Source organism: Conger conger, chromosome 6 (assembly GCF_963514075.1).
Source record: "Conger conger chromosome 6, fConCon1.1, whole genome shotgun sequence".
Lineage (NCBI taxonomy): Eukaryota > Metazoa > Chordata > Actinopteri > Anguilliformes > Congridae > Conger > Conger conger.
The window spans coordinates 49,882,083-49,906,607 of record NC_083765.1 but is presented as its reverse complement, the minus strand read 5'-3'; the positions used below and the strand labels follow the sequence as shown (position 1 = coordinate 49,906,607).

Sequence of the window (24,525 nt, the reverse complement as noted above, 5' to 3'; positions counted from 1 at the left end):
ACATGAAAGATGCGTGTATTCTAGCAAAGATTCATGGGGCCCTAAAATTCCACAATTCCAGCCCGGCTCACATCACAACGTAGCATCGCAACACACGGGAATCATTAATGCCACAGCCATACACGTAGAATTGACTTTAATATGAAGGTTAAACCACACTTGCCAATTCCTCAGATACAGAAAAAAAGCATCATCAATTGAATTGCGTTTGCATACAACAGCTACATAATCATCATACAAGTTTCACACTTGTAAAATAATAATAAAAATAATAATAATACACCTGCACACAGTTGCATCGGTATTGCACTCTGATGAAGGCACAGAGAAGGCGAGAAAGCAAACCCACTGATGCTCTCAGCCGACACCGGACACAGAATGAACGCAGTGTAAGTTTAGTTACACAAACGAGAACCTACAGCAGTGGTATTCACTCCCACCCTTGGTACCCGGCTCTTAATTGATCGGCTAGATAAAAATAAAAGTGCAGCAAACCATACAGCTTTTCCATGCAGAGTGAATATCATAGATCTACAGCATCCTGCAAACGGCATAACAGTTGAGAAATATTTTTAATTTTCTTTTACAAAAAATTTCTTTTCAGTGTAAACAAGTCTTCCGAGTAAACTCATTAAAATCTACAAACTACCGGCTCTTCTCATTCCAAAGTAATTTAACCATGGCTGGATTAAACAAAATCAACGAGCCATTGAATTCTAGTTTATCTGAGGTTAAGACGATACTTTCTGTCTAGGTAAGAAATGGTCATTTCAGCAGCTGCACACGTTCCGTCCATTTAGGGCGGGGAAAATATTAGGTGAGGGGTGTAAAGCAAAGGCACATCTTGAATTGGTCCTAACTCTTACGTATAGCACATACTGGCATCTACAAGAATTATGTGCACTCATCAATAAGTAGCCGAGTAGTACATTTGTTTTCCTCGCAACTCTCATTGTTGAAGGTAGAATCAGTTTATATGGCTTTAATTATAATGCATAGCCTAAAAAACATTGTAAATAAACTGGGCTTTCAAGACCGGAAAGCTCTTCTATTCCAAGGCTTTCTTCGAGCAAATTAAAATTAAAAACGGTTGTTCCGTTTGCGTACGCGTCTACGTCTGGGGAATGAATGGCTTAGCGTTTATATACACATTTAATTTTATTGACTTATAAGATAACATTCCTATGTACAAACAAAGGCACTGTACAAAACGAAGGCACTTTTGAGCGAAGCCGAGAGATAATGGGCTATGTTTAAATATGTACGAAGGATTTATTCGCTGCATTCTTCCACTCCCGTCCTTCCGTTCCCTCAGAGTTGGCTGAAGAGACGCGTGTGTGCCAGTCTGCTACAGTGACAGAAACACGCGGTCTCCCTGCTCAGTCACAGCAAGTCAGGTGGACGGGCTGTCCGGAGAGGGGGCGGTTGGAGCGTTCGTCCACGGCCTGTCTGGCCGCCTCCCGGCTGGGGAAGGTCACCAGGGCCTCGCCGCTCCGCTGCCCGCTCAGGTTGTACAGGAAGAGGGCGGCGTCCGGCTGGAGCTGCCGACAGAGCAAAACAAAAGCCCTGACTACCGTCGCCACGGCTACGGCGTAACCGGGGAGAGAAGTGCCAGCCCCTCTTTCACTAGTAGGCTATAAGCACTGAAAGCTGAGCCAGCATGGCTATTCATAAACAGAAGTCAGGCGACAACGGGAGCGAAATGAACACATTCTGTAAAAAAGGAAAAGATCGGTTACGTGTTAAGTAGCATCACCCTTGGCAGAGCGTTGGAATCAAACCAGCATGAATGTGCTATGGCAAATCAAAATAAACAGTAAAGACAGACATACAGTGGGCTCCAGAATTATTGGCACCCTTAATACAAATGGTGAAAAAAAGACTGCATATAAGAAACATGGATAATTATCTATGTTTTATGTTTAAACATATGGGAAAACTATTATTAAGACTTGGTCTTAGGTAGATTGTCCAGCAAGACAATTGACTCCAAGCCTACAGCAAAATCCACTTATGCAAATAACTATAATTTTTTTTGTGCATATTTATCAAGGGTGCCACTAATTCTGGAGCCCACTGTACTTAAGGCTGGGAAAAGAAAAAAGTTGCAGCAAAATAATTAATCTTAAGCAATTTTGTTACACCAAAAAAAAAAAAAAAAAAAGTCTCCAAAGTCATTGGATGGTGCTTCATCCCACAGTAAGACAATGATCCCAAGCATACCAGTGCTCTCAATGATGTTCTCACTAAACTAGACACTGAAAACGCTTAAACCTGCGCTAAGGAATGAGTTCACCAGACTAATCAGAATTACCTGTGAAGCCATTTGTCCCAAATGGTACCCTGAAATAGAAACTGTCAGCGTCCAAATAACTACAGGCTGAGCTGTAATCAAGGTAAAAATTATACAGATACAAGCAAGGCATTGAAATGAAGCGGCTCCTACTAAAATAATGAAAATATTAAAGAAACCAGCTTTTTTTCCTCTCACAGCCTGGACACATTAATTTCACTGCATTGATACAGCTGCCTAACTTGTATGCTACACACAGGAAAACCATAACACACACGCTTCACCCAAATTGAGAATAGGTGCATTTAAGGTAGAATATTTTAGCGAGGAGGCACAGCTTTAAAACCTACCACATGAATACATGTAGTTTAGTTACAAACTGAAAAATTAATTCTGTTGCATAGAGGTTGTATCTTTCTTGGGGAGCATTGAAATATTTGCAGGAAGCCACATCATTTTTCTCTCTAAAAAAATAAATAAAATAAAATAATAATAATAATAATAATAATAATAAAAAGAAAACAAATTTGAACTGCTGCACAGCTAAATTGATGGACAGCTCAACATACTGGTTACTGGAAACAAAGAGACTCTTTAGACCAGGTTAGTGCATTTTTGGAAAAACAGAGAAGCGAAGCAATTTCGGAGCAGGCGAAGGGAAAGAATCAGCTGTGATGAGCAATCGGAAGGCCCCTGTGGATTCTGGGAGGTTAGTAGACCGCAGCCCACAAGCCCCTGGGGTTTGCGCTGGAGAAGGCCATGCAGGGTCTTACCTCCTCGGGCTAGAGACAGAGCCACTCTTTGGGCTGGACCAGGCCCCGGCCCTGATCACTCAGCTGCACCACGCTGCCGTAGTCATCGGGAGAGTACTACAGCACAAGTGGCAAGGGTCAGAACAAGGCCCTCAACGTCCACCGGCTCTCACACGCACTCTCTCTCACACACACTCACACTCACACTCCTCCCAGCATAGCACCCCAGTTGTAGTTCCACACTGCACTCTCCAGTACACATCCCCTGCAGCCCCTGCAGGTAGAGTAGGGTTTTTGTACCTGGGATGCAGGGGTGGAGCTACGCATAAGCCAAGCGGTGGCATTCCCCATGCACTCCACAGGGGGGCGATAAAGTCAACTAGTGAAAACATCTTATGAAAGCACTTGATGACTGTACTGTCATAAGTCAAATGGGGAAAAAGAAAATCTCAATTGATAAAATTTAAACCGATTCTTGATGCGACTACAAGAGTTCCTTGAAAGTCAAGTGTCAGGTAGTGCCCCATCTTCCTTGTTTTTACTGCAGCGAAGACTCCCTGAAAATGGTGAGCTGCTCCCCCAAAATGATGGCAGTACTTTCGTCTCAACACTGGAAGGACACTCAAGAGGCATTAATACGGTTGCTACCCCTACAAGCTCCCATTCTTAGTTTTAGTTTGTGAACTACTAACTTGATAATATATTTAAGTGAGACCAAACAAAACATTTGAAAATATTTAGGACTTAATTGCAGACTACTTTCCACTAGTGTGTATTACCTAAATAGTACTTGGGTATATATTGGAGGAGCAGCACAACCCATGCAGGAACACGTTTGAATGCCAGTTCCAGGTACTATAACAAACAGCTGATTAACATAAAGTAGTTGAAAGCATTTGTAATATGAAATTCAGCATTAATACGAATTTGGTGATTCAATTTATAATTGAGCGGTCACAGAAAAATCTTGCATGCTACTAATTTCAGAGGCAATATTCCCATAGGTCAGTATGTGACAGACCGCACAATATTGCCTGTGGTGATTAACAGTTGCTTAAGCCAAGTGACATGTAAACTTGGTGCCAGTGCCAGTCCCCCTCCAAAAAACAAACATCCTACATACCAACCCACTCAAAATCCAACAGGGAAGTAAGAAACCCCCCCCAAAAAAAACCCCCCAAAAAACCCCCACACCAAATCACAATCCACCATACAAAACCACAAATTAACTGGAATCCCTGTTCCCATCTCAGCGAGCAGGAGGGTATACACTACCGTCCGTGGCAGGTTCAGCCTACGCGTTTATCAGCCGGTTCAGGGGTAGGCCGAGGAGGAGATGCACAAAGACAGGGAGGGTTTGAATTCCTACAGTTTCACTGGATTTGCCACCGTATTTTCAGAAAGCGTCACAATGTCATCCTTCTGCTGGGTCAACTCTACACTTTACTGTCCTCTAGGTTTTAGGGAACATAGCACATTGGGCGACAGTGATAATACATTCCTCGTGCCAGGCTACAGCAACAGACGAGGCACATCTGCTCATAGTAGCAGCACACAAGTGAACTCAATAACTTGCATGGGGTGGTCTCCCCACAGACAGATAACATGAAGCAGGCGAGACAGAGGGACTGCACTGCTGAAAGGCAGACGTATTCGAGGGTATAGATTCACTTAAATGTGTGTTGTGGCAAGCGCAGGAGAAGAAATGGAAACCACACATGCACACACGCAGACACGCGCACACGTCTGACAGACAAATTGACAGACCTCCACTGCCAGCCCTGACAAAAGTGGTGGAAAGAAAAAGAAAAGAATGAAAATAAAGAAAGAAGGAAAAAGAAAGAAATATAGAGAGAGAGAAAGAACAAAGTGATGAAAGCGCAGCATGGCGTACACTTGCAGGAGAAAAGGTCGGCGTGAGATGTCTGCCGCTGACCTGGTATCCCTGGAAGAAGCTGAGGATGTCTTTGACACCGGTGTTGAACGGAAGACCCTGCATCCGAACCAGGGCCCCCGTCTGGGGCATGAGCCCGGGGGCCCCTGTCGGAGGCATGAGCCCGGGGGCCCCGGCCTGGGGCATCACCGTGGCTGGAGGGCGGGCCACCACCGCGGCGGCCATGGAGCCAGGCGGGGCGGCGAAGTAGCCCACCGTGGATGGGGAGACAGGGGGGCTGGGGACGGAAACCGAACAGCACGTGAGAGGCCGTCTTCCCCCGCCCCGCACAAGCCGCCGAAAGCAGCGTGGCCTTTTCAACAGAACCACCAAAACGGCCTTCACAGATCCAGCGGCGTATCGATTAACATCACACGACCTTCAGAATTAAGGCTCTAACCGACATTTTTAAACAAAAATGAGTTCCTGATTATAACATAACAGAAGGTAATGGTGAGAACAGGCTATTCAGCCCAGCAATGCTGGCCTTTTCCTACCCCTAAGTGTACCTACTGCCTAGTTTGCCTAAAAGCTAAATCGTATCTTAAGACCGTATCAAGCCTGGTCTTGAAAACCCCCAGTGTTTCTGCCTCCACTACGTGTACTGGCAAGCTATCCCACATTGACCACTCGCTGCGTAAAAGAATACTTCCTAATATCTGTACAGAATTTCTCCTTTGCCAATTTCCATTTGTGCCCTCTCGTTCTGCTAACCAAGCTCACCCTGAATAATCCCCTAGAATTCACTTTGTTAACCAAATCCCCCCCCCCCTAAATATCCTTTTACTAAGCTCAAAGAGATTAAGCATCTCGTAACTCTTATCTTTTATACATGGAATCAATCTGGTTGCCCTTCTCGGAACCTTGAAAACCCCCCAGTGTTTTGGCCTGCACTACTGCGATGGGCTCACCTGGGGTAGTAGGCGGTGTAGTTCATGTTCATGTTCATGTTCATGTAGAGCTGGGCGTGGGGCTGGGGCGGGTAATAGGCCAGGGTGGGGGCCACGCCGTGGGCAGAGGGCTGCACAGCGCGGGGCGTGGCTAGCAGGGGGGGCTGGTAGAGGCCCGCCTCGGCAGGGAGCATGGGGGCGGGGGCCTGGAACGCGCCGTAGGTGGGCGGAGACAAGCCTGCAGGCAGGGGACAGGGCGTTAGCACGATAGCACGATAGCAGCACATCTGCAGTGCTAGTCTTTGGACTTGCCCATGTTGCACAAGGCTTCGGCTGGGCCGTCCTTGTTGACATGTTAAACATTGACCTCGGCGAGCCTGCAGTTGGTATAAACACACCAGGGCAGAACATAGACCCTGGGAAGGTATTTGCACACAAACAGGCACCGACAGAACGAGGGTGCCCTGATCTCCCGAGCAGGAGTTCAGGTGTCGGCTCGGCTCAGAGGTGACTTTGCAGGCTGCAGGTGTCCCTTCCCCCGTCAGCCGTGGATTACGGTTTCTTAACTCTGACCGAAATTTGGGTTGAGCAGATTGCAATTGCAATGTTCAGACTCTCATACTGAAACAGGGCCGCATTAAGCGCTCTTTGTGCCTTTTCACTGACAGTATTCAATTAAAGACAATACTATGATCTCTGGATAAGTGAAAAATAAAATAAAATATAATTTGTGCCAATGCCAGGCACAAAATACGGTAATAACAGGCTGACAACACCCTGAAATGTAACCTTTCAAGCCCACGACAGTCGCTCAACAACGACTATTGTCAATGTTAATTATCAATGTTACCATGCAATATCTTGATCAAAGATTGTAAGTTTAATTGAAATGGCTTCCTATTCATGAAGGGCTTTTTATCCTTCCCAATAAGTTAAGGCGCACATTTTTCATGGTTTTGAGCATTTCATATCATCCTGGAGACAATGTCCCCACACTGGCAGCACAACAAAGGACTTCATTAGGGAGATTAAGTGAAAGGTTTTAGACTGGCCAAGTCAATCACCAGACCTTAACCTAATTCAGCATGCATTTCACCTCCTGAAGAGGAGATTACTTAAATACTCTCCATTCCAATGCTTTTGCTCACCTAAAAATTGGGTGGTCGGATACCAAAGGTGCTATATTCTAAGCAGTTTAACACCTCTTGTCTCATGTTCATCCTTTTAACTCAACCGCAAATATACTCAGTGTATTGCAAAAACAAAGGAATTGGCCTTGCTGTTCCGATAGTTATGGAGGGGACTGTACTGTGCGTGGGAGTTTGCAGGGTCAGATATTAAACCAGGAAGAGAACGCTGATGCGTGCGTGCCTGTGGAAGGAGGCGCTGCCGATGACCTACACGGGAGTTTGCAGGGCGGGGGCGAGAGACCACTGCGGCTCAGGGTGCCGCCCAGCAGCACGAAGCTCATCTCCTCCGTGGAGCACTGGAACACCTCCACGTAGCGGTCCTTCATCATCTTCTTGTGGCACTTCTGAGACACCATGAAGGCGCGGTCGGCCGACTTCATCTGAATGAAGGCGTCTCCCGAGGGACGGCCCTGAAACGCCGAGGGGGGGGGGGGTTAGACCAGAGAGAAGGGCGGCGAGGATAACCTACACCCAGTGTGGATAGGAGAGGTTACGAATGATGCGCCAAGAGCACCAAACATGCTAATCGTGCTAATGCTTTAACCGTGCCGTATGACACTCCCGACCTTATACCTTTTCAGCCAATCAAAATGGCCACTAGACCATCGTTTTGGGCCCCTATTAAAACCCTACTAAATTTTCTCAGCCAGCCAAAACCCCTTGGGTGGAGCCCCTGCATACTGGGCTTGGGACGGACAGGGTTACTGGTGGAGGCAGCTCACCTGCTGGTTGAGCACCATGTGGACGCCGTGGGGCTTGATGTCGACGGTGTGCTCGCCCATGAGCTCCAGGATGTCCTCGATGGCAGCGGTGTAGGGCAGCCCCCTCAGCCTGACGCAGTCCCGGCTGGCGCTGGGCGTCAGGAAGGAGGCCATAGGCAGCGCCGGAACCGGCACCATGGAGGCCGGGGGCAGGGTGGAGATCAGAGGCGTGGACATGTAGCGGTTCAGTACCTGGAGCACAGAGTCGCAGAGAAGATACAACACAATATTAGCCATTTATCCAAAAACAGTACCGTTGATTAGACTAAGCAGGGGACAATCGGCCCTGGACCAATGTTGGGTTAATGGCCTTGCTCAAGGGCCCAAAAGCTTCATGGATCTTATTGTGGCTACACTGGGGACTGACCCACCAACCTTCGGAGTCACAGTCATGTGCCATGTGCCACTAGACTACAGGCACAGGTGTCAAACTCCAGTCCTGGAGGGCCGTAGTGTCTGCTGGTTTTTGGGGTGTTCTGGGTTCATTCAAGTCACTGATTGGTTAAAGTATCCACACGCCTTGTTCTCAAGGCCTTAATTGGCCTTAATTGGCAGCTGATTGAAAGGAAACCGCAAAAACCCGCAGACACTGCGGCCCCCTGGGGATTCAGTTTGACACCCCTGATGTAGGGTCTTTTGCTGACCCAAAGACCAGGGACAAAGACCAGTGCAAAGAGATGCCTGATTCGATCCAGAAACACTCATATTGTTTTGTTATTTTTAGTTACATTTTCACAGTCCAAAATGTGTTGCCAGAGGCAGTTAAAGGTACAATAGGTAATTTCATACAACGGTCAAGAGAGGAATTGCAGCAACAAACACACTCAAACCACAACACTGTTTATCCCTCCCCTTTCTCTGTTCAGCAGAAAAACTGCAGGCAAACCATTTTAATTATTAGTCTAAAAGCAGGCTAAAACACATATTGACACAATTCAAATTTTGAAATTTAGGTGAATGGTAGATCTGACACTCAGGAATGCGATTCGGTATTAACTCAATTTTGACATTTGGTAATGTTTTTTAAATTAAAAAAAAAATGTTTAACCTCCCTTGAGAAGACATGTATCGGAAGCTGTGCTGGGTCACATATTCCGATGCACGCCTCATCATAAAATGTCTGGCGCCAGGATGTGACCAGGGGAAGTCTCCTAATCTGTGCCGAGTGGGTCAGGCGTCAGAAGGCCAGCGCTCGGGGGGGGGGGGGGGGGCCCACCTGCTGGACCTCCGCCGCCGTGCTGCGGAACAGCTCGATGTATCTCCTCCCCAGGATCCTCTTGTGCTTCTTCAGGGCGCTCTGCGCATACTCCTCGCAGGCGAAGAGCACGAAGGCGTCCCCTGTGGGCCGCCCGTCGGGGTACTTGACGAAGAGCAGCCCCTCACCGCCGTCCGTGACCGGGCACTCCGGCCCCAGGAAGCCCAGCACGTCCTCGGGCGTGGCGGCGAACGGCAGCCCGCGCATGCGGACAATCGCCTGGTTCTCCTTGGACAGGAACTGGGCCACCTCGCTCGAGGTTCCTGCGCGTGAACCGTGCACAGAGCGTTACCCACACACCGATCATCGGTCGCGTTTGGGGTTTCAAATCACACTCAAGTTACTGAGATCACATTGCTGGTCGAATTCATTGAATGTGTAGGTGTGTTTATACTAGTCAGACCTGGGTCGAATTCATAATGGTTTTGGATTGAAATACTTTTCCGTGCTCGATTGATCTATTTCCAGAGTATTTCCAGACAAGCTCAGTAAAACAAGTTAAAATAATTTGAATCCAAAACAATTACATAATTGACACAGGTCTGATACTAACACGCATTTACATGTGCGTACTTGTATGCTCTCGCAAGCTGTTGGCACATCGTCTAGCTTTTGGGGCCAGCAGATACCAATCATAACTGGTCTGTCTAAAGTTCAAAGTCAAGACCAATTTCTCTTTATCGCTTCTAAACCAATTTTTCACGAAAGCCCCTGTCACTTTCAAAGACGTGGCAAAACCGGCAGCCTTGCCTTTTCCGCGCTTTGTTTGCAGAAAAAAACCTCTTTGCTGGGCACCTGCCCGCACAATACCCCGCATACCTGCCCCGTCCACTGGCTACAGTACAGGGGCTGTGGTGAAGAGGCCAAGCTGCTATTTGCAGGGCTAAGGTTACCTCAAGTACCTGCCACAGGTCAGATAAGTGAATTCGCGCACAAAAGCGGCATTCACTCCAACAAGAGGGGCAGAGGGAGTAAATGGTGGGGTTCAGAATCAGGGTCCTGGTCCACAGTCACAGTCTGTACAGACAGCCATATACTAACGCAATGCAGTCACCACATTATTCAAACTTTTATTTTGCCATTATATTTATTTAGTTATCATTATTATGCAGGTGCACTTCATGAAATTAACAGCTTATAAGTCAAACTTCCTGAAGTTCCAATTTTCAGGAACCCGTCAACTTGTATGCAAATAATAATGGAACAGAGTAACTGTATAATTTAAACTTTCATTTTTGTATTTTTTATTATGTAGGTGCACTTCATTCAGCTAAAATTTCTAGCCTCCAGCTATTTTCTGAAACTCCTCTCCTGTCGCCTTGGATACAAATATTAATGGAACAGAGTAACTGAATCATTCAAACTTTTATTTTGCCATCATTTTATTGTTACTAAGCAGTCGTACTTCATGAAATTAACAGATTAAATATCTAACCTCCAGCTATTTTCAGGAACTCCTCTCCCGTCGCCTTGTACACCTGCAATCACAAGAAGAAAAAACACGTTTAGAGCAACAGCAGCAGGAGTCAGTATAATGTGCTAAAATTCAGATAAATTCACCTCCAGCACAAACATGAAGGTGTCGAGGATGAATTTATGGAGATAGTGAATCTTAAAATGATTGTGTTAGTATAACTGCGACTGAGGAAATCAGGTATTTAGTGGCCACTTTATTTGAATTTCCTGAAAAATAGGCACCTAGCACCCATGAGGAAATAGGAGTGTTAGAAGACAAGTTTAATTCAGAACAGAGGTGTTCCCCAGCGTACGGCGAGTCCAAGACTGCAGGTATAAGAGGTGTGCTTGTGGCTCATTTGGGGAGGAGAAATGGTCTGACCTCGATGTAGCGGTTTCCCATGTGGTGTTTATGGCGCTCCAGGGCCAGGCCTCGGTGCTCAGGGCTGATAAAGCACACAAGGGCCTCTCCATTCCTCCTGCCTTGAGCATTCAGACACAGTGCTACACCGCCCCTGACACGTACACACACACAAAAACACACATTCACACACAAGCAAAAGTTCATGAGAAGTACAACCACAGCGTGGTAGCTAAGGCGGCCTGTAAGGTTCATGACTGGGACCCGCAAGGTTGTGGTTCGATCCCCAGTGTAGCCACAATAAAATCTGCAAAGCCATTAACCCTGCATTGCTCCAGGGGAGGATTGTCTCCTGCTTAGTCTAAAATCCACTGTAAGTCGCTCTGGATAAAAGCGTGTAAAGTAATGTTTAAACCCCCATATCACAGGCCCATGTTACTTAAACCCTCCCGTGTCACAGATTTGGACAGCTGTTCCAGTCGTAATGTAATCAAGTGGTCTACTGGTTTAAACCTGAGGTTTAAACTCCGGCTAAGCACACTGCAATTGACGCCGACTGTTCAGGAGGAGGAATGCATTTCATATTTGAAGGTTGAGCAGCTAAAAATAATGCATTATATTGAATGGGCTCAGCATTCCTAAAGAGGGCCAAACTGTTTGATCCTTGAAGGTACAATAGGTAATATGCCTCCCTCTTCTCTGTAAAGCACTGATTTTGAAATGCTACTAGCTGTTACAATTAGAACCAATTTCCAACCAATGAGCTAGAATTATTGTACATTTATACAATGTTTTGGTACAGTTTCGGGCCATCAGCAGTATATTTTGAAACCCGAATTTAAGGACAATAAACATAGGCAGAGAGTGAGTCAACATGTCAGTGAGCCTATTTTAATGATCAGAAGGGATTTACAATAGTCTTGTAACAATGTTTTAACATAAAAATCTTACCTATTGTACCTGTAACTGTTGGACCTCTACAGCTGAGCTTCCCCAGGGCATTCTGGGGGTACTCATCGCAGACAAAGAGCACAGCACCATTTACAGTGCAGTCCGTAAGTATTAGGACAGTGGTACAATTGCTCTTTATGCTCTGTACTCCAGCACATTGGATCATTGGATTTGGCATGAAACCATGAATACGAGCACCTTTCATTTGAGGGCATTTACATCAACATTGGGTGATGCGTGTAGGAGTAACAACCATTTTAGGGGACCAAGGGGTAATTGGAGATTTACTGTCTCGCCCGTTTCTGATTATTGAGGTGTATTCAATTGCTTCCCTATTGCAGGAATAAGAAAGCATCAAGTATCTAGTCTTGATTCTAGACTTTTGATTGCCTTTGGAGTTGTGCCAATGAATGTCAAGGAAGCCATTATGAGGCTGGGATCATTGCCTTTCTGTGGGATGAAGCACCATCCAATGAGTTTGGGGGCATGTGATTGAACTTGAGCAGACTGGATGCTTCTGTACACTTTAGCACTTTCATCCTGCTGCTGCTGCCGTAATCAGCAGTTCCACTCTCAATGAAGGCATGTGAGCAAACACCTGTGGTCGCCAAACATTCCCAAACGATAACACCCCCACCACCATGTTTCACAGATGGGGGTCTTCGGTTCTTGGGCAGTTCCTTTTAGCCTCCACACTTTGCTCGTGCCATCACTCTGATCAATTTTGTCTCATTTGTCCACAATACTTTTATCCTGAACTCTGCAGGCTCTTTTAGGGACTACTTAGCAAACTGTACCCTGGCCATCCTGTTTGTTTGTTTGCAGCAAACTAGTGGTTTGCACCTTGCAGTGTATCCCCGGCCTATGGAAGCAATTGAGTACACCTTACAAATCCAAAACAGCTGAGAAGCCAACTGTCCAATTACTTTTGGTCCCCCAAAGGGGGGACTACGTATCAGAAGGGATGCAAATGGTTTCAATTTTTTTACACCTCATATTCATCATTTCATTTCAAATCTAATGTCCAGGAGGGCCAAAAGAACAGATATACGGACTGCACTGTGTATTGCCATAATTATCAAGCCTGTTCTACTCCTCTTACTTTGCAATGTTGAGTCCCTTGAAAAATCGGGCGATGTCCTGGTCAGAGGATTGCCATGGCAACCCCCTGGCTCGAATCACCGTATCGCCATCCACTGGCTCAGTCTTACTGCTGCAATGGAAGAGGAATGAATTTACCCCAGCCCTTAACCCCACATCACTCCCACATTGTCTCCTACTCAGCCTAACCGACTGCAAGTCACTTTGGATAACAGCGTCAGCCAAACAACGCTTAATGTAATGTGCGAGTGCCATGCTAACTCTAAGAGACGTCAATCTCAAAGGCAGGCGATGGCCACTGGTGTAGTTACGGGACGGACACATTAAAGGTGCAATGCTTGAGTTAGAGTATGGGTGTGAATTTTAAGATAATGTAATGTAAAGTTATGGAGGCACATACTGATGGCTTTAACAACAGGTTTTTAGGTCATTTGTGTGCTTACGCACTAAGCTATTATTACTGACCCCAAGATTAAATAACAACGTTTGCTGAATAGTAAATAGAGCCTAATGTTTGGCAAGAGTAATTAGGAGTTTGTTTTCAACTTGTATTGAAAGGGCGGGGGTGAGTTCAGGGGGAGCAAATCCCACGCTGAGAAGATCACCCTAGGCACTTATCTGTATAGCAAGAGACAGTGCAAATTTGATCTTTGTGGGAAAGACACCCAGCAATCTCGGTAATTATCAGTAACCTACTCCGACATCCGAATTCTACAGAATACAGACAATGAAACGGATAAAAGAAGACTTTAAAAATAATGCTTACCATGCTCCTGACACAAATTTGTACTTCACAGTCTCAAGACCAGTAAATGTGTGATCTGCAAAATGGTTACCAGGAAAACAAAAGTTTGCTTTTGGACTGGAACATAAAAACAAATACAGACGCAAACACAGACCCAAACGCTGACATACCTGCTCTCTTACTCGCCTTAGATTGAAAAACATGGCTAGGATACTGAATGCCCCCTGACCAGGTCAAAGCATGTTTGTACGCAAAGGGAGATGCGGGTCAGTAACAGGGTTGGCGATGCGTGTGCACCGTGCTTGACCCCAATCGTATCAATGCAATGCAGTGAGCATACGAGGCAGGTGAATAAGCCAGTGTTTCTAACCAGGAACTCACAGGCCTGACTTAATGACTGAGGCAGTAAAACCACCAAAAGTGCCCTAGATTAGTTCAGTCAGGTGTGTGGGTTCCTGGTTACAACAAAAACCTTCTGGCCAGTAGGTCCCGAGGACCGTTGAGTTGAGAAACAGTGGAATAAGGTACAGAGGTGAGTGACCAGGGGGTGGTGGGGGACTTTGTACTTACTGTAGGGATCAGACAATAGGTGCAACGTCAACAGCACCATGCCCTTAACCTCCCGCACCCCGACCACCGGCTCCGTGTCTGTCGGAGGGGCCCCGGCATCTGAATGACCGGATTAAGGGCAATGCAAGTTATTTCAAGGTTGCCTTGACTACGCTAGGTGCTGTGCACAGGTGAGACAGAATGCAACAGGCACCACACCTTGACCCTGAGGCGGGCACAGCCTGTCAGCAGAAGAGGCAAAGGATACACTGCAGCATGGAGGCCACCGTGAGGTCCTTCAAAGGGCCAGCGTTTGGACAGCATTTGTGAAACTCTCGCCTCAGGTCGATGAAGGAGAAAAAGCAGTCGGGGAGGACAACATTCTGGGAGAGAGATGGCACAAGCGGTCTTTGGTGCTGCCGTAACCGCTCGGACAAACATTCACATCAGCCGAGCGGTGCTCCGGGGGTTACACTGGAAACATTCGCCATTTAACACAAGCACTCTCAAACAATTTCCACCTCAACACCGCAATGTTATTTATTGATTTCTCCTTTATTTGAGATTTGAGTCCCAATGAGATGGTTCTCTCTTTAGCAAGGGAGCCCTGGCCAAGGGAGGAGCAAGCAGAGATTACAACATAAAATACAATACAAAAGCACAACACAATTACACACTAATTCAATCTCAAGTAAAACTTGCAATCAGCCTGCAAACACCCACGCTGTCAATTGGAACGAGAGACCTAGCGTCACCATAACATGGAGGTTAAGCAACAGAGCTACTCAGAGCGTGAACTATCCCTTCAAGTGAACAAAGAAGAAGAGTATGAAGGCACGAGTGGAGAGAACAAGATGAGAATGAGAAATGAGAAGCGGCAGAACCGCCATCCTGGTCCAGTTCGCCAAGTAGTCCCTAAAACAGACTGTAGAGTTCAGGATAAAAGGATTGTGGACAAATTAGACCAATATTGGCTAAATTGAGCAGAGTGATGGCGTGAGCAAAGTGTGGAGGCTAAAAGGTACTGCCCAAGAACCGAAGACCCCCCCAAAAGACATCCCCCCCATCCTGGAGCAGCACACTCACACAAGCTGCCAAACCTGCATGGGCCGATGACCAAGTACATTACATCACATTACATTACATTACATTACATTATTGGCACTTGGCAGACGCTCTTATCCAGAGCGATGTACAGTTGATTAGACTAAGCAGGAGACAATCCTCCCTTGGAGCAATGCAGGGTTAAGGGCCTTGCTCAAGGGCCCAACGGCTGTGCGTATCTTTTTGCGGCTACACCGGGATTAGAACCACCAACCTTGTGTGTCCCAGTCATTTACCTTAACCACTATGCTACAGGCCGCCCGTAGAGATCAGTAGAGGCCAGTCCCAAAGAGAGGGAAATGTGAAAAGCATAGAGGCGTTGTGAATCCTTCCACGATCCTACTCCATGTCAGCCCTAGAATGGCAGCAAAAAACCTTGGCGTCTGTGGCCGGGTTTCTTACCTTTTTGGAGGCTTCCGGATGGAAGGCCTGTCTAATGAGGAGGGGCCCATCGACACAGAGTGTGTAGGAGCTTCTGCCCAAAGCCTTCAGCTCACTGGAGACTTCCTGCTGGAACTGGCGGGTAGGGGAGGGGGGTGGGGGACAGCACAGAGTGACCAAAAGATTTGGGTAGATTTGGCGGGGGGGGGGGGGCACACAGCCCAGTCTGACTGTGGCCTACACACTCCAACCTCACCACTCAAGATCTCTGAAGTCTGCCCAATTTTAATTTCTTACGCTAGCCGTATATACAGTTCAGCAACATTTCTCTGCCTGTAACAATCAAATAAGCAAAACAGTCAAATCACAATCAAACAAAAGGTTATGGGAGGGAGAGCTAGTCAGACCAGTTTTTGTTTGTAGCCGAATGGGGGAAAAGATTGACTAGCACCAAATACACAAACACAGAGTCCACACACTCTTCTGTGCACTGAACCAATGGTTAAACTACACACTCAGGTCGGATTTGGGCAAAAGGCTTTGCCCAAAGGATTTTACACAACTGTCATTTGTGCACAGTAACATCCAAAAAAAAGTTCACGTGTCAGGTTACGTTTTTGACAGGTACGGCATGTCAAAAGGTTCAAGGCAATTCCACTTCCATCTCTCTGTAGATAAGCTTCAGACCATATAGAGAAATAATCAGCTTTTAAAAACCCTTCAAGGAGATAATCACCACAGGATAATGAAAAGCAACTACCCATAATTCACTGGAAGAAGAATCATTTTTGATGGCCACTAGCCATAAATAATCATCTCCAACATACGAGTGAGGACCCATTGCTGGTTCGAACATGCTCGTTAGAGAAACAGAAGATCTACAGGGTTGTTAACTGCTGCCATTGCTCTGGAGAAACATCTCCTGAAAACAGCTGGTGGCAGTAACTGCAACTACCTGGAGACACAAACAGAAAAGTAGGTCTTATGAGCAGGCACTTTTTCCCCATTTTCTAAATGGGAGTCTCAGTTGCACTGAAATACTTCTCAGAGGAATACATTTTCAAACATCAACAAGTTTGCCAAACATTTTAAATGAGCCAAGTCACGCAACAAACATTTCAGTTAGACATATTTTAACTGAAGTTCTTATTGCGCGCGTATGTATGTGTGTGTGTGTATATATATATATATACACATACACATACACATATATATATTTTTTTTTGTTTCAGAAAAGGCACAATAACGATATAAATGCCCCTTCCCAAAGACAGGCCACTTGCAAGCTTCTCTTGAGGTTTGCCTTTTGAAGTGTGACGAATTGTGCTCAATCAGGACGAATGAGTGGAGTAGTCATTATAGGATGCGTCGCTCTCGGGTGACAGCGAGCAGACCAGACAATTGCAACTTGCTCACAAGCCCAAATGTCTCACTGCCTCTCCCCACTGCACATTTAATGCTTACACTCAAGGAGGACGGAACAACACTGGAGTCAGAGATGTTGCACCAAGCTCCACACAAGCTTATATATTATACATGTACCATTAGAAGCTCATGTCCACATCACAACTGGGCATATGAGGCACAAAAACACAGTCTGCCACGCGATCCCGGTAACGTCAACATGTCCAATGTCCAGTTAAAGGCGTGACACCTACTATGCAAATTAGCATCTAACCTGGCAGGAAAAATATCACTTGAACCGTTTTTGCAGTTTAATAAACTCCTGAGCTGCTGTACTCTGTAGTGGGCTGTCGTGAATGTGCTTTCGATACGCTTTTCATAAGAATGTCACTTAATTGCTACTAGTTCAATGGAGCAGGTGGATCTCAAAAATTCAAAATAAAAATACCCTGAAAGAGAAGAAAACGTCAATTGAAACAAAAAAATCCAAAAACTGACTCTGGTAACTTGTTTCAGAATGCAAATTGGCAGTCTAAGCATTGTTCCAGGCATTCGTGTTCACTGTGAACATGGTCTCAGAGCGCTGGTGTTTAGCGGGGGTGGGCCAGTCGATCTTTAACCCCCAACGGTATCAGTCGCTGTCCCTGGAATGAGGCCATTTGTTCTGCAGCATGGCTGGCGTGTTTGCTTTGCGAGGCCGGCCCACAGAACAGCGCAGGAGAGGCATCAGAGATAAGGTGAGAAAAAGTTGCAGACAGCCCTCCTGGGTCATTATAGTCACTGAGACATGCTTCAGTTTACACAACAGCCCTCCTGGGTCATTACAGTCACTGAGACATGCTTCAGTTTACACAACAGCCCTCCTGGGTCATTACAGTCACTGAGACATGCTTCAGTTTACACAACAGCCCACCTGGGTCATTACAGTCACTGAGACATGCTTCAGTTTACACAACAGCCCTCCTGGGTCGTTACAGTCACTGAGACATGCTTCAGTTTACACAACAGCCCTCCTGGGTCTTTACAGTCACTGAGACATGCTTCAGTTTACACAACAGCCCTCCTGGGTCATTACAGTCACTGAGACATGCTTCAGTTTACACAACAGCCCTCCTGGGTCATTATAGTCACTGAGACATGCTTCAGTTTACACAACAGCCCTCCTGGGTCATTACAGTCACTGAGACATGCTTCAGTTTACACAACAGCCCTCCTGGGTCATTATAGTCACTGAGACATGCTTCAGTTTACACAACAGCCCTCCTGGGTCATTACAGTCACTGAGACACCCTTGAGTTTACACAACTACATATGTAGAAAGACTACATATGTGAGGGCAATGTGACCAAATTAAACGCGTGATGATGAATCGGCATGCCTGTCGATTCTGCCTGACAACTGAAAGCTGGTTTGGGACAGTCAGCTATTAAAAGGTACCCCGCACCCACCCATCCTTGTTCGGAGTGTGACAGGATTGGACTTGCTCGCTGCCAGTCTGCAGGTCCCATTTGCCTACACATTGACGGTGTGTCATCCCATTCCCTGGGGTTGTATGAAAGAGTTTGACAAGCACACCCTCCACTCTCCCTGCAAATGGTTAAACTAGGCTGCTCATTATTCCCCAAAGCCCGGTGGGAAAACGTGCTATATGCTTCTCATGCTAATCGTTCACCAAAGAAAACAGCCATAGGTTATCGATGCCATCACCGACATTCCATTGGTTTCAAAGCCACCTGTTTTTTGTTGTTGCTGTTTGTTTTGTTTTTTAAATCTCCCATAATGTAGCTCTGGTCACCTGCAAGGCACACACACTGTCCATTACTTTGCACCCCTCACATCTCTGAATCAATCCGGAGAACTGACAGACCTACCGGTGCCTAAACCAAAGACAGTCAACACATTCCAAACAAGTGAGGAAGCAAAGATTGATTTAGTTGGTTAATCTTTACAAAACCACAAAGAGAACCCTCTTTGGAAAGAAAAACCAAGTTTAAGAGTCATGAAGCCAGTCAATACTTCATGCAAGCAAATACTTTAGAAATTACCAGAGCTCAACATTAAATAGACAAGCTTATTTACACAAAAGCCAGAACTGCTGGCACTGAGACTTTAATGTAACATAAGTAGGGCACTTATATCAAAATTGTTTGGACATGCTTCGATACCATACTGCCAAAAAGATCACCACCCATTCAACTGAACAACTGATCTTATATGGGCCCACAAATAGACAAATTATCTTATATGGACCCCTGGAAATATTCCAATCAGTCAGTAACCATGCACACAAATCACATTCCCATCAGTCAGTCAGTAACCATTCACACTAATCATACTAGGGATATTGTATTCACTTACGTCACAGACCATATACACTCACCGGGCACTTTATTAGGAAAATTAACTTTATTACACCTACTTATTCATGCAATTATCTAATCAGCCAATTGTGTGGCAGCAGTGTGATGCATACAATCATGTAGATACGGGTCAGGAGCTTCAGTTAATGTTCACATCAACCATCAGAATGCGGAAAAATGTGATCCAAGTGACTCTGACCGTGGAATGATTGTTGGTGGCAGACAGCGTGGTTTGAGTATCTCAGAAACTGCGGATCTCCTTGGATTTTCATGGACACTAGTCTCTAGAGTTTGTAAAGAATGGTGCAAAAAACAAAAACAAAATCCAGTGAGCAGCAGTTCTGTAGACAGAAATGCCTTATTAATGAGAGACGTCAGAGGAGAATGGCCAGACTGGTCAAAGCTGACAGGAAGGTGACAGTAACGCAAATAACCACACATTACAACAGTGGTATGCAGTATCTCTGAACACACAAAGCATTGTAACTAAGTGGATAGGCTACAGCCGTAGAAGTCAAAAATATGTCTAATAAATACCTAATAAAGTACTCGGTGAGTGTACAATACTTAATTTAAAAGTTACTGTTTCCATAGTTAGTGACACTTGTACCATAGTTAGCGACACTTAATTTTCTTCTGCAGACCTTTGGCAGGTACCAGTCATAAGACACAATGACTGAGTAAGAAGACAACTAAAGGCCGACATAGAAGAAACAAGACAACATTGTTATGGTTAACAAAGCTAAAAAAATGTTTAGCGCAGTACTGTAAGGCACTATGGTGTAGGCAACATTGGTCCTATTTTTGTCCTGTGCTACAGTGGCTCTTAATATGTTAATGCAGAAGAATATCATTTGGTCATTTATTGTGGAAAATACATGGGCCAAGTGTTAAACTCAGAATCTGACAATATCTCTGTCTGACCCATAAATCATCAAGCAAAAAGGAAATCCAAGCAAAGGTATCAGCTCCAGAAAACCAGCCAGAAACAATAAAACAATAATATTAATTCCATTTGTCAATGCCTTTCGGAAAGGTGGAGTAAGGAACTAGCTACTTCATGAACTCCCGCTGCTTGAAAATGAGGTTTGGGAACACTTCTGTCCAAAGCATCTGTGGGGGACACGCATCACGGCCAAAAGCAGACCAACAAAATCACCCCCCCGAATAAACAAGTGAGTGGGCCTCATTAAACAGGTAGATGGAAAATGCTACACCTCCACAATGTCTGCTGAACACATCAGCCTGTGACAAGACTAGACCTGCTGGTCTTCGCAGCCTGTCTTAATTTAATAAACTGGAGCTCACCGACAGTCATTACCCATAACGCTGTTACACTGAATTCTGCCTCAATTTAATACACTGGAGCTCACAGAGAGTCATTACCCATCACACTGATAATTCTGCCTCAATTTAATACAATGGAGCTCACAGAGTCATTACCCATCACACTGATAATTCTGCATCAATTTAATACAATGGAGCTCACAGAGAGTCATTACCCATCACACTGATAATTCTGCCTCAATTTAATACACTGGAGCTCAGAGTCATTACCCATCACACTGATAATTCTGCCTCAATTTAATACAATGGAGCTCACAGAGTCATTACCCATCACACTGATAATTCTGCATCAATTTAATACAATGGAGCTCACAGAGAGTCATTACCCATCACACTGATAATTCTGCCTCAATTTAATACACTGGAGCTCAGAGTCATTACCCATCACACTGATAATTCTGCCTCAATTTAATACACTGGAGCTCAGAGTCATTACCCATCACGCAATTACACTGAAAATTATGCCTCATGAAGTCACGCTCATGAAGCCACAGCAGGCAATGCAAATTTTGGAGAAAACCAATTTCAACAGGTATGATTAGGTCAGACTTCAGCAGTATTTCAAATCTCACAATGACAAATTCTGCACAAAACTTATTTACATATTTACAACATGAATAAATAATTAAAACAATTAATTATTTTCATATTTCAAGACCAGGCTTGATACGGTGCTATATACCATTTAGTTTTTAGGCACACTAGGCAGTAGGTACACTTAGTGGTAGGAAAAGGTGAGCATTGCTGGGCTGACTGGCCTGTTCTCACCGTCATATAATTATAGTAATGGCATTTAGCAGACACTCTTATCTAGATTTTAGACCAAGTAGGAGACAATCCTTAGAGCAATACAGGGTTAAGGGCCTTGCTCAAGGGCCCAACGGCTGTGTGGATCTTATTGTGGCTACACTGGGGATCGAACCACTGACCTTGCGTGTCCCAGTCATATACCGTAACCACTATGCTACAGGCCGCCCTATGTTATGTTATGTTATGTTATGTTATGTTATGTTATGTTATGTTATGTTATGTTAACACATAATGGCAATGTAATGATGCATCTTTTAAAAAAAGAAAAAATATATAGGTTAAGTGTCAATAGTATTGAGTTGTAGAATGGATCACTACAAGAATTTGTAAAAACCAACTGAGGCCCAACTGTAAAGAACAGGTTTCTGGGCCTATCACGTTGGACAGTTCTGCTGGTATCACAATGTCCTCGGTCTTGCATAGATTAAGATGGTAGCTACACCTCGCTCTTTAATTAGGCTAGGCCTACTACCTCAGGTGGTTCCATTTTTCACAGGCAAGATGCTACCACTGCGCACCCTCCTAGTTCTGATAGGAAGCAAAATCAGCATCGTCTGGCTGGGGAGTGTGTATATCTGCTGGCCTAGTGCAGGTGATGATGTGTGCAGCCCCCTTGCTCTATTAAATAGGAATTCATAATCACTTAAGTGCAACTCACCTGTTGCAGAACTCTGTCCAAAGGTTCTGCTTTGCATAGCTCGTCTAAAGTTAAACCGGTCTCTTCACTACACTGATCTGTCAATTCCAAATCGTCTGGCTTTACAAGACGTCGTTGAAGCTTCCCCACCTGTTAAGAGAGGCATCGTTGATGTTTCCACTCCTGACGAACACGGAGTAGCGCGTCGTAGAAACCAACCGTTGGGGCCAAAAACAACCGATTAATTCACACAACTGGAACACAATATTACACAAAGTCTGGAGCCGCAAAGCAGCCAATTGTCAGCCCAGTGTGGTCAAATTATACCGTATCTCCACCGTCGCTCACGCATTACCAATAAGGTACACATTGTTTCGGTTTAATTCTGGGAAATATAATGGGAGATCGCACGAATAGGCTTTCTCCTATTTTAAAATTTGAGTTCCCAAAAGAGCACTGCAGATTGTTCGAAAGGGCACCTTGTTGGTAATTGTCCGCTGTCAAGCTTTAATGCGTTGCCTATCATTTCACTAGACAATACACATGGTTTCCAACAGGAAACTACAATCGGGTCAAGTCCGTACCTTTTTCTCATGTAGATCCACAATTTGCCACACCAAGAGAATTATTTCCCTCTCATCCGAACCCAGTTTACCCCCATTTGCACCAGCTGTTGCCCCAAAGAACACCACCAGAGTATCACTGTGCGAAGCCATCAGGGACCACAAGGGGAAAAACTACAATTAAAAGCAAAGATCAAATAAAGTAGCACGAGGGTTCACCTTTTCCACGTGATAAGAGAAACAAACAAAAGATATGGAAATTTAATTGAAGTAAACAAGAGGAAAGAGGATCATTTTTTAAAGAGAACATTAAAAAAAAATAAAAAAAGTTTGCGACCAGAGACTATACCTGATCCAGTACTCGCGTGTTTGCCTTTCCCTGAGCTACTGGTCTAACTGGTAAAGGAGGGTGGGGGGGAAATCCGGGTCTCTTTCAAGCCAGTAACATAACCAGCCAAGTTACCTGCGCTTGGCTCAGCCTCTCTACTAAAAGTCAATCTCTGTAGGGAGCTCGTTTATTGGCTGCTTCTGAAAGGTGAGGGAGGGACGCCACGGCTCCGACACCTATGTAACTCGATCTGATTGGTCTTTTGTTCAAAGGAAGTAGTCAGAGATAGGAACATTTCTTCTGCTCACCTTTAGAGGAGGTTTGGTCTCTCTCTCTCTCTCTCTCTCTCTCTCTCTCTCTCTCTCTCTCTCTCTCTCTCTCTCTCTCTCTCTCTCTCTCTCTCACAAGTACACGAACTGTAAAAGTATATATAAAAGTATATTATATTCTATTAGATAGGATTTTTCCTTAAATTATGTTCTGCCTGAATTTTTGTTCAGGCAGAATACCCTTTCAAATGCATTACAGTACATGCTGCTGCAGTAAATAAGAGTATTTATTCACTCTGATTTGTTTGTTTCCTTTAGTAGTATAGTATTTAATAGTAAACACTCTTCCTTAAAATGTAGAAATATATATTCAAAAGTCTTAAGAATAAAAGTATCTTTGTCATTTCTAATTAGATTTTTTTTTATATTCATGGCTTTTATTAATGTTGAAATGTTGTATAATCTCAGGAAATCACTGCAATTAGCACCGTGGCTTGCACTTCCACCTTCATTCCTAATTCCTCTGTAATGTGATGGGGAAAGTATGAGACATGTGTATTTCCAATTAAATTACCAGTGTAAACGTGTGCCCTGCAAATATGTGGGGGAGCGTGGGATGTTTTCTATGAAAAATTCATGACAATTAAGACTTCAAAGGAGACGTCTGGTGCTACAGGTTAGCGCAACATGCATTAATGATGAGTTTTTAGAAAACAGGCAGAGAAAACTTACTCCAAATAAAAGACAGGAGCCTCAGGCCTGCAGCAGGGAAGACGCAGAACAAGCCCAGTCCCAACCATCGACTCTCCTGCAATTCTGCGCTCTTATTCTGCGCTCTTATTCTGCCTGATCATTCACTGGATCATGCACTCTGTCTGTGCAAGCTCCATCTTCCGTGTTCAGGGGCTGTTTGTTCCATCTCTCCTATCTCTTTAAAAAATGTCAGTTCTTAATTCATCAGTTGTCCCAGAAGGAACAGCATTAGGATTTCAGAGTTTATTGCAACCTAGATATAATAATAATAATAATAATAATAATTATTATTATTATTATTATTATTATTATTATTATTATTATTATGATTAT

The 24,525-nt window shown here is 44.8% G+C and overlaps 1 protein-coding gene across 6 annotated transcripts; it reads right to left on the bottom strand.

Annotated features, from left to right (window-relative positions):
* Positions 1-119: 119 nt before the first annotated feature.
* On the bottom strand, positions 120-23,322 carry LOC133131153 (epithelial splicing regulatory protein 2-like). 6 transcript variants are annotated; one of them, XR_009708989.1, is made up of 18 exons: positions 23,192-23,322; positions 22,864-23,016; positions 22,301-22,429; positions 15,743-15,856; positions 14,505-14,619; positions 14,258-14,356; positions 13,709-13,763; positions 12,944-13,054; positions 10,912-11,044; positions 10,510-10,552; positions 9,036-9,337; positions 7,781-8,011; positions 7,270-7,468; positions 5,890-6,106; positions 4,982-5,216; positions 4,321-4,339; positions 3,067-3,162; positions 1,404-1,541 (listed from the first exon to the last, which is right to left on the bottom strand). XR_009708989.1 is itself a non-coding variant. In XM_061246336.1 (17 exons), the coding sequence occupies exons 2-16, from the start codon at positions 22,993-22,995 to the stop codon at positions 3,076-3,078; spliced, it is 2,202 nt and encodes a 733-aa protein (XP_061102320.1). In that variant the 5' UTR covers positions 22,996-23,016; positions 23,192-23,322; the 3' UTR covers positions 1,404-1,541; positions 3,067-3,075. The 6 variants fall into 6 exon arrangements, 4 of the variants coding, with proteins under 4 accessions (XP_061102319.1, XP_061102320.1, XP_061102323.1 ...); XM_061246336.1 differs by lacking the exon at positions 4,321-4,339; XR_009708988.1 differs by lacking the exon at positions 1,404-1,541 and having other exon boundaries at positions 4,321-4,498.
* Positions 23,323-24,525: the final 1,203 nt, after the last annotated feature.